Source organism: Helianthus annuus, chromosome 12 (assembly GCF_002127325.2).
Source record: "Helianthus annuus cultivar XRQ/B chromosome 12, HanXRQr2.0-SUNRISE, whole genome shotgun sequence".
Classification (NCBI taxonomy): Eukaryota; Viridiplantae; Streptophyta; class Magnoliopsida; order Asterales; family Asteraceae; genus Helianthus; species Helianthus annuus.
Window position 1 is genome coordinate 28,958,828 of NC_035444.2, and position 10,940 is coordinate 28,969,767.

General features: G+C 31.5%; 1 protein-coding gene across 1 annotated transcript; it reads left to right on the top strand.

The window, feature by feature from the left end:
• Window positions 1-164: 164 nt before the first annotated feature.
• On the top strand, window positions 165-6,741 carry LOC110926747. Its single transcript, XM_035981237.1, has 12 exons — window positions 165-225; window positions 379-471; window positions 916-1,119; window positions 1,235-1,375; window positions 1,508-1,735; window positions 1,825-2,073; window positions 2,173-2,298; window positions 2,366-2,612; window positions 2,723-3,663; window positions 3,766-4,983; window positions 5,078-5,835; window positions 6,208-6,741. The coding sequence occupies exons 1-12, from the start codon at window positions 165-167 to the stop codon at window positions 6,739-6,741; spliced, it is 4,800 nt and encodes a 1,599-aa protein (XP_035837130.1).
• The last annotated feature ends 4,199 nt before the right edge of the window (window positions 6,742-10,940 follow it).

Sequence of the window (10,940 nt, forward strand, 5' to 3'; positions counted from 1 at the left end):
ATTTTCATTCTCGAGTTCCTTATACGGTTGAAACATTTCGTTAATCACTTTTTATATTTCCATTAATTTTTTAGTTATTTTGTTAAAAAAATTTTCATTCATGCATTTGTTTTTCATTTTAAACTTTTATGGTTTTTGTTGTAGTACTCTGTGGTGTTAACAAAATGCAGAATACGTTTCAACAGCTTACTTCATATTCTTCTGAACCTCCACACCCTGGCATCGGTAATAAGTGTACGTGTTTTCATACTTTCTTCTAATATAGAAATTGTTATTCAACATTTTTTTCGAAATATTTTTATATTTTAACAACTACATTTTCCCGCAAAATCCATTCAACAATTATTTGTACTTTTTTTCATTTTTTTTTCTTTGTAGCTGACGAAGGTAAGTATAGACGTTGGTTAAGAAAAATATATCTTGATTATAAGAAGTCAAAATCAACAGCACTTCCGGCTTATTTTGTTAGAGGTAATTTTTTTATCATTTATATATTCATATATGTTTATAATACATATATTTATATCATTTACTGTTATAAATCTCATTTTTATATAAAATCTATAATACATATAACAGATTCTAATAACCAAAACCATTGTCTTTCATACCTCATTTTGGTTTTAATCCAAGAAAACATTAAAATTTAATATTTTATTCTAACATAGTAAATGTTTATTATTCGTAACCAACCAGACATAATAATGGAAATGTTGAATCTAAATATGTCTATAATTATAAGTTAAATATTGAGCAAACATACTTATTTAAGGCAATCTAATTTATTACATTAGTAAACGAAATAATATCATTGGTTTGTTAATTAACGTGATGTCTAACAAATAATTATTTTAATAAATATACTAAAGAACCATATGTCAACATTTATTAACTTTTTCTATTTTACTATTTCAGCTGTTCGGGCTAAACATAGGCGGAAGTTAAGAAAAGTATACCTTGATAGTAAGAGATCAAGGATTAGTAGAAATTTGATTTCTAAAAGTGGATGCTCAACCTCTTCATCATCAACACGTTTTATTTTGAACAACAAAGAGAATTTAACTCCCAATTTTTCAATACCAACATTTACTACCCAATCATCAACTCTTATACCGACACGTAAGTTAACTTTTAAAATGTAGTTAATGTTATTGAATTAACATTATGGATATACTTTGTCAGCTGCAATTATGTTATAGTACTTTGTATACTAACTATTTTTATATCGTATTAGGTAATCATTTAGATTCCTTGGTTAACGTAACATCTTCAAATTTTACACCTTCTACAATGAGGAAGGAAGGAAATGTACTACAAGATAAGTATACAACACCCAACCGTACACCCTTTGCAAATATAGAAAACATAACACCAGGTAATCATACCCAATAACAAACACTTACTACTTTTTCATTTTTATAATTTTTTTTTATTTTTGTACCAAAAAATGTCAACAAATAAGTTTCTAAATAATTATTTTGTGTTATCATGTTTTTTTCATGAATAGGAAATAATTCTAAATCTTCGAGAAACGTACCTTTATCATCGGGGCCAATTTCAAGTAAAAATATGAGGACAAATGTTTTGCATCATTCTTCAACATCAGGACGACGTATGATGCTGTCAAACAAGGAAAACATTACACCACTGTCGTGTATTACAAACATACGTACGCAAGTTCCCAGTGTACCATATTGTTCTAATGCTATGTCTTCTTTGACTCCTATATCACACGGTAAATGTTAAAATTATATTCTTACATACATTATTATTTGTAGAATTCATATACTTAACTAACAAGTATTTTTTTTCTTTGTTATTTAGATAATATTGCAACCTCATCAACTTTACCATTGAATGACCGCTACTCTTTTAATCCTCCAATAACAAATAAACGTAACACAAGATGTCCGATATCCGAAATTACCTCGCTAAAAAAGATTTCTTCTGGAAAGCGTAGACTTATTCATAAACCAATTGAAATAGAAGCCATACCAATGGCTCCTCTTGAATCTGATGATGAAAATCATATTCACGAGATTGTTGCAGACGCCACCAAAGGCGTATCCAAAGGTAAGTTAGTAATGTTAGTCGTATTTTTTTTCTTATTTTAACTCTTCTACAAAATTATTCAGTTTGTGTTTAATGTTCAAATTCGTGTTTAATGTTCAGATTACGTTGACCATGGTGACCAATCACTTACGTGTGGTTTATGCTTTGCAAAGTTATGGGCTACCGAAGGTGGAAAGGGTCGCATTACACTTCAAAAACAAACATATAGCTTATGTTGTGGATATGGTAAAGTTGACTTGCCTGAATATAAAGATTCTCATCCGTCTTATCAGATGCTTTTTTTCCTATTTAGATCAAGAAAGCAAGTTTTTCTTAAAGAATATAAGACGTTACAATTCTATGTTTTCCTTTACTTCAATGGGAGGAAAAGTCGATACTAAAATAAACAAAGGAAATGCTCCATATGTTTATAGAATCAGTGGTCAGAATGCACATAGTATGGGTAGTCTTCTTCCTAAGGAGGGTGCCCAGCCAAAATTCTCACAACTTTATATCTATGATACTGAGAACGAGCTTGCTAATAGAGAGTTGCTATTTGGGTAAGTATCTTTTTTGGTTCTGTTTGTTAATGTTATGTTATAACATGTAATTCTTTTTTTGTTTATTTTAAACTTTATACTGTAATTAACAATCTGTCATTTATTTGCAGTGATTCTACAAGCAAAGCATCTTTAAGGGCAAAGGAACTTGATGCTAAATTTATAAAGTTTCTTACCAACATGTTAGATTCTACGAATATGCTGGTTAAAACTTACAGAATGGTACGCGACCACCTGCACGACAATCCTAACGTTTCCCTTAAGCTTAGGTTAATCTCACAGAGAGATCGTGACGGAAGGACATACAACTTACCTACGTGTTCCGAAGTTGCTGCTTTAATAGTTGATGAACCTAATCTCAAGATAGAAAGTCGTGATATTATTGTTGAAAAGCGTTCAGGAGTCCTTAAGCGTATTAGCGAGTTACATCCTTCTTACCTTGCTCTCCAGTATCCGATTCTTTTTCCGTACGGAGACGATGGCTATAGGATTAATATTCCTCATAGGGAATTTGGTCCTAACACAAAAAAGACAAGACCAACTTGCACTATGAGGGAGTTTTTTGCTTATAGAATTCAAGATAGACATAACAAGTTTTCTCTAATTCTTAATGCAAGAAGGTTGTTTCAGCAGTTTTTAGTTGATGCCTACACAATGATTGAAAGTGGGAGACTCAACTTCATACGTTTTCAGCAAATCAAACTGAGATCTGACTCACTTAACAGTCTTAAAAATGTTCAAGAGGTTGGTCAGAGTGATTTGAGTCATACCGGACAACCTGTTATATTACCGTCATCGTTTACTGGTGGTTCTCGATACATGATGCAAAACTATTTGGATGCTATGGCGTTATGTCGGAATTATGGGTATCCTGATTTCTTTATCACTATCACATGTAATCCGAAATGGCCTGAAATTGTTAGATTTATCGGTGACTCGTCAATTAAGCCAGAAGACAGACCTGACATACTTTGTCGATTGTTTAAGATGAAACTCGATGAATTGATAACTGATTTGAAGCAAAAAAAAATTTTTGGTGATATTAATGCAGGTATGTAAATTCGATATCCAAATTTAAGTTATTAGTTTTTTTTTTCTTTGTCATTCCTTTTTATCTACTATATTTAACATATATATATATATTTTTTTGTAGTTGTTTACACAGTTGAGTTTCAAAAGCGTGGATTGCCACATGCACACATTTGCTTATTTATGAAAGCTGATCATAAGCTTCCTACGGTTGAACACATTGATCCATTTATCTCAGCTGAAATTCCGGATAAAAACGAGGATCCTGAGTTGTATTCTCTTGTGAGTGACTTTATGATTCATGGTCCTTGTGGACATGCCAACAAGAAATGTCCATGCATGGTTGGGAACCGTTGTTCTAAGAATTTTCCAAAGAAGTTTTTGGAATCCACTTCCATTGATTCTGATGGATTTCCCGTTTATAGGAGAAGAGATTCTGGTCACACGGTTGTGAAGAAGGGTGTTACTTTGGACAATAGGAGCGTAGTTCCATACAACAAAAAGCTTCTAAAAAGGTATCAGGCGCACATCAACGTCGAGTGGTGCAATCAGGCGGGTTCAATTAAGTATTTGTTTAAATATATTAATAAAGGACCTGATCGAGCCACGGTAGCTGTTTTTGATTCAGACAGAGGTCCAGATGAGGAGATCCCAAAAGATGAAATTAAAGAATATTACGAAGCTAGATATGTTTCCGCATGTGAAGCAAGCTGGAGAATATTTGCCAACGAGGTTCATTATAGGTATCCTTCTGTCATGAGATTACCTTTTCATCTACCAGGACAACAAAATGTTGTATTTAGTTGTGACGACGATATTGAGGATGTCTTACACAAACCTCAAGTAAATTCTTCGATTTTCTTAGAATGGATGAAGATGAACAATTCTAAGCCTGAAGCAAGACAACTTACATATGTTCAGTTTCCTTCAAAATATGTGTGGAAGTTAAAAGATCGTTGCTGGCAGCCACGTCAAAATTATGTTGTTATTGGGAGAATATATTCTGCGTCTCCTTCTCTTGGTGAGGCTTATTATCTAAGAATTCTTCTTACCAAGGTTAAAGGACCAAGATCATTTGAAGAAATCAGAACATATGAAGGTGTTGTTTATCCTACTTTTAGGGATGCGTGTTATGCACGTGGCCTGTTAGATGATGACAATGAATATATCGAGTGTATTAAAGAATCCAGTTTCACTGGTAACGCTCATTATCTTCGTTCTTTGTTTGGAACACTACTTTTGTCTAATACTCTTTCAAGACCTGAAGTTGTTTGGGAGAAAACGTGGGAGCTAATGTCCGAGGACATTTTATACAATATGCGTAAAGATAGTGGCATGAGCGGTATGTTTTTTTTTTATCCTTTTTGTTATATTTTTTTTATGTTATATGAACAAATTGTTTCGTTATATTAAGTAATTTTTCGTTTTCATTGTAGGATTCGTTGTATCAGATGAACGTTTAAAGAATATAACATTGACCAAGATCGAAAAATTTCTTCTTCGTAATGGATCCAGCTTGCACAGGTTCTCAACGATGCCTTATCCTGATGATGACTATCTAATGACCGAGAGCAACCGTTTGATAAACGAGGAGCTTTCGTTTGACATTGATGAACTTAGGGGTGAGTTCAATAATCTGCACAGCTCTCTAAACGAAGATCAAAGAGCAGTGTATAATGAAATTATGCATGCTGTTAGAAGTGGAAAGGGGGGTGTGTTTTTTGTGTACGGTTATGGTGGTACGGGCAAGACTTTTTTGTGGAAAACTTTAGGTGCATCCATTAGATCCACTGGACAGATTGTTATTAATGTTGCTTCAAGTGGTATTGCATCTTTGTTGCTATCACGAGGTCGTACTGCCCATTCACGATTTCATATTCCTATTAATCTCAACGAAGATTCGGTCTGCCATATCAAGCCTAATACTGAAGTCGCTAATCTTCTAAACCAAGCCAAGTTGATTATTTGGGATGAGGCACCGATGGTACACAAACATGCTTTTGAGGCTCTTGATCGTACAATGAAGGATGTTTTGAGTGTATTTGATTCACGAAATTCAGAACTTCCATTTGGTGGAAAAGCTATTGTCTTTGGTGGTGACTTTAGACAAATCCTACCGGTTGTACAAAATGGAAGCAGGCAAGATATTGTAAACGCATCTTTATGTTCATCCCATATCTGGTCCCATTGCAAGGTGTTAAAGTTGACAACAAACATGCGTTTATCGGTAGGATCCAGTACCTCAAACATCGAGGAAATAAATCAATTTGGTAAATGGCTTTTAGAGATTGGCGAAGGCAATGTTGGTCATTCTAACGATGGTGATTCACATATTGAATTACCTGATCATCTTTTGATAACTGATGAGAATGATCCGATTCAGGCTTTGATTGACTTTGTATATCCTTCAGTTTTGGATTGTTTTAAAGACCGTCACTACTTTTCTGAAAGAGCTATACTCGCTCCTAAGAATGAAGTTGTTCATGATATAAATGATCGTTTGCTTGAATTGTTTCCGGGTGAAGAGGTAGAGTATCTTAGCTCTGATAGTTTATGTCCTACTGAGGATATTAATGATCCGTTACATCAAGATTTATATAATCCAGATGTGTTAAATAGTGTGAAAGTTTCTGGATTACCAAATCATAGATTGGTATTGAAATTGGGTGTTCCGGTAATGCTTTTGAGGAATATTGACCAGCAAAACGGTTTGTGCAATGGTACGCGTCTTCAAATCACACGTCTTGGTAAACGTGTTATCGAGGCTGAGATATTATCTGGAAGTAATGTCGGTTCAAGAACTTACATCCCAAGAATTAGCATGATACCATCTGACAAAAAAATACCCTTCAAGTTTCAACGAAGGCAGTTTCCAATAACCGTATGTTTTGCGATGACTATTAACAAAAGTCAAGGACAATCTCTATCCAGAGTTGGTCTATACCTTAGAGATCCCGTGTTCTCACATGGTCAGCTTTATGTTGCTTTGTCGAGAGTAAAGACTAAGGATGGCGTTAAGGTTCTAATATTCGACAAAGATGGGAGACCAACAAACAAAACTGCAAACGTTGTTTACAAAGAAGTTTTTGGGAAATTGTAGATTAAACTTATGTTACGTACGTGATTTATCCTAACCTAAATGTTATTGTAATTGTTTTTAATAGTTATTTTTTATATATATAGATGTTGTCATTTATATATTTTATAATTTTCTGGTTAATAATATAAAATTTTGTTATTTGTATATAGTTAACCTCATTGTTATATCCCTGTAAGACGATATTTCTATGAATTAAACATTAAACATAACATATAAACAAAAAGTAGAACCCGTGAATATTTATAATCATTGTTTCATACTAGAAGTCCATAATAGATAAAGATGTTAACTAGAAACATGTTAACCTACTACAAAACAACTTTTAACATCAAATATGTTACTGTAGCTTCCATCATTACCCAAAATTACCATATATTATGGTCAACAGTTTTTCATACTTTCAAACATCACCTTTAGCGTAACACACCAGCATGGAACAAAACACATATACCCGGAAAGTACTGGAACTTGCAATGATCACCTTCTTGGATGTTGTTATCCTTTAGCCATTTCGCCCAGCCTTTCACAACGTACTTGATACTGTTTTTATTTGGCTCCGGCCTAACATCATGTTTTGTCTCCACATTTTGCCTGTTGGCAATCTTAACTTTCAATGTTTCGTCAATTCCTGTGATCCTTGCCACTTCAACTGGTAAGCGCTATAAGTTAGAAAAAATAACAATAATTTCCATTAATGATGTTGAGATATTTGAAAAAGACCATAGTTAACCAAATTATAAAAACATATTTCACATGTTTTAACATTTTCTTTATGTTGGAACTTACAAAGCGTTTCGTGTATGGCACAACAAATATAAGTGGTCCGATATCATCATCATCAAAGTCATCTGATTCTGCCGAAGATTCTTCAGAAGCCGATAGCACGACAACATCGTTTTCAGCTCCAGCCATTCTAACAAACATTTATAAGTTTAACCCATTTTTTTTAAAAAGGTCAAGTAATACCATATAATCCCATTTATCATTATATTCAAAATCAAAATCAAGTACAAATCTTTGTTCTTACATCATATATTACCCAATAATATTTTCCTTATTTATAATCTAAATATAAAGCATATAAACAATATTATACAGAATGTCATAAATAACAATACAAATCTATGTCCAAATATGTGATTTAAGAATACAGTAAATCATACTTTATTCAACAACAAAAACCATTTATTCATCCAAATCAAAATATAAACCAACCAAATCAGTTTCTTCATACGACTATCAACATAATATTTCAACCAAATCACACTACAAACCTAACAACCTAAACTTCCAAACACATGCTAAACATGTAATCCCTTTTTAATTTACATAACATACTAATTAATTTTTTTAACTTTAAGTAACTGAAATTTTAACATTATCTTACTGATTAATCGGTTTTAGGGTTTGATCGTGTGAGTTATTAGGAATAAGAAACACAACTTTAGTTTTGAAATCAGAATAACAATCTGTTTAAAAGTGATCGGATGTAAAATATGAAACTTACCTTTACTAATTTCTTGATCCTCTTTTTGGCTATTCTTGATTTATGTGAGGAAGATGAAGTAAAAGTTGTTTTAGGTATTATATATATAGAGATTCCGATAGATAATGTAAAAGGTAGAGATATTTTGATTATTTTATTCGGTTATTGTATTATACATAACATTTACCTCTATAACTTTATATTGTTTTAGATTTAAAAAATTTAGTATAATAACATTTTACTTAATAGGTGTATAATTTAAGTTTTGGAGCTGAATTGAAAACATTAATACAATTACACAATTATTTATAACATAAGTTTATTTTTAAAGTCATATTATTTTAGTCACTTTATAAACTATATGTTGTGTAGATGTAATATTTTAAGTGTGATGGTTGTAACATAGAAGTTATATTTGTACGTTTTCATACTATCATATCATATTTGATATTTTGACTATTACAACAGATCTGTCATTTAAAAAGATTTCGTACAAAATGAGGTATAATAAACGCACATATGTATTTTTTGTGTTGTAATTTTTATTATATATATTCTATTTATAATGTCAAACTTTACAATTAACATATTATTTATTTTTCCTAAATTATATACATGAAATATCAAAAAATAAGTATATAATTTTATATTATGATTTCTACTTTGTTGTTTCTATCCGTTTGTATGATAATACATTTTTAACTAAAACAGTTACACAATACGAGTCTACTGAGATGCCGAATTTATTTAAATTGCATTTGAATCCCAAAACATTTAATGTACTACACGGCTTAACGGTTTATAATAATACTTCAAATATACTTCACAAAGACGTATTCTCAATTTTATGGTTTCATACATGTAATCAATAATTTTATAGTATTAACCAAGTTGATAAGTCTTTTACATATTTATTTTTTTATATATAAATTTTTTTTTAAAATGTAATTTACTTTCTTTTGTTAGTTACAAATTATATAAACAATTTGAATGACATATAAATAACCACAACTTAATATATAAATATGCATATGTAAACATTCATAATCCACAAGCATTTATAAATGTTACCAACATTACTTACATACTAAAATATGGCATCATATAAGATATAGAACTAAGAGGTTTTAAACTTAAACTACTAATTAAGGAAAGAAAAAAACTTAAACAGTATTTGCATGTCCCAAAAAAGAAGAAGTCATTTAACAGTTACACAACCATCATCATTTAGTCTGCACAAACATCTGAAGCATTCTGTTATCGAAAATGTTTTAACCTGCATGAACTGGATCAACCTTTGATAAGATCAGCAGATTTTGCGAACATACAAAGGTGAAATGCAATGTGTCACCGGAATGAAGTCCGTTATCCTTCATGAACATCGGCCAACCTTCGATAGCATACCTAACAGCATCTCCATTCTTCTGCCTCCTAAGATTCATATCTATTGTTTTTTGTTTCATGTTCATCACTTTTAACTGGTGCACTTTGTTTTTGAATCCTCCAATTCTTACAATATCAGCAGGCATTCTCTGCATGACAAATATAGTTTTATAATTAATTTATGCTTATTTATATTAGAATATTTATGTTTGTCGTTGAGTATTTTAGAAAATCATACCAATCGTTTATCACCCTTTTTTTTGAACTCATGAACACCACTATTGTAAGCATCATTTACCCTTGCAACACCTTTTCTTTGCACATCCACTATCTTCAATGCTTTCTCATAACTCTTTGTATTTTCTTTAACCTTTTGAAACATTATACAAAATGTATTATTATAGTAATATATACAAAGGTAGCAGTTATACCGCTAAGCCTCATTACTAAATGTTGTTAAGTTAAGTTATACGTACCAAGCGGCTGTGTGTTCTCTGTCCAACAGTTGTCACTTCTGGCATTTCCACTTCGGATTCAGATATCATGCTTTTACTGATTTCTTCCTTACAACCTTCCACCATCTTTTTTCCTTTGTTTTCAACCTGTTAAAACAATTAATAACGTTAAATAAAAACTGATCAAATAGTTATTAAATATATATAAATGTTTGTAAATATATTATTATAAGTAGTCATATATTATTTTGTTTAAAACCAATACATATCCTTTTCTTGCTTGGTTATTGTCTTCTATGCTCAAACTCTTTCTTGCTGCCTTTGACATTTGTTTTCCTTGATTGTTTTTATTCACCTTTTCTTGGTTATCTCCGAGAAGCCTTTCTATTTCCTAAATAATTAAATCCATAAAATATTATACTAATTTCAACAAAATCTATACAAATGATTACTTATTACCTTACTAACTATTTCATCTGTTGACTCTTCATCTTCACAGAAATCCTGTTATAAAATAACATAACGAAATTAATACTATTTACATAATTCTACTCTAAGGTACTTTAAATTACTTACAAACTTAACGTTTTTGTAGTATGTCTCTCTAGGTACTTCCATCAGAGAGTCGTCTTCACTTTCTTCTTTCTTGGTAAAAATTACCTCAACTCCTCTACGGTAAATTGTCAATTCAAATGTGACGGTGTCCGTCGTCTTCAACAGCAGTATATCATCTTCTTGTATTGCAAGATCATCAAATAACTTCGGGCAACCTTTTGTAAAAACATAATGATCATTGATTCTGTCCGTGTCAATGTTCCAAGTCTGACCTGCTGCAAAGATTTTGTAACAATCTTTGACTGGCGAATAAGTGTAAC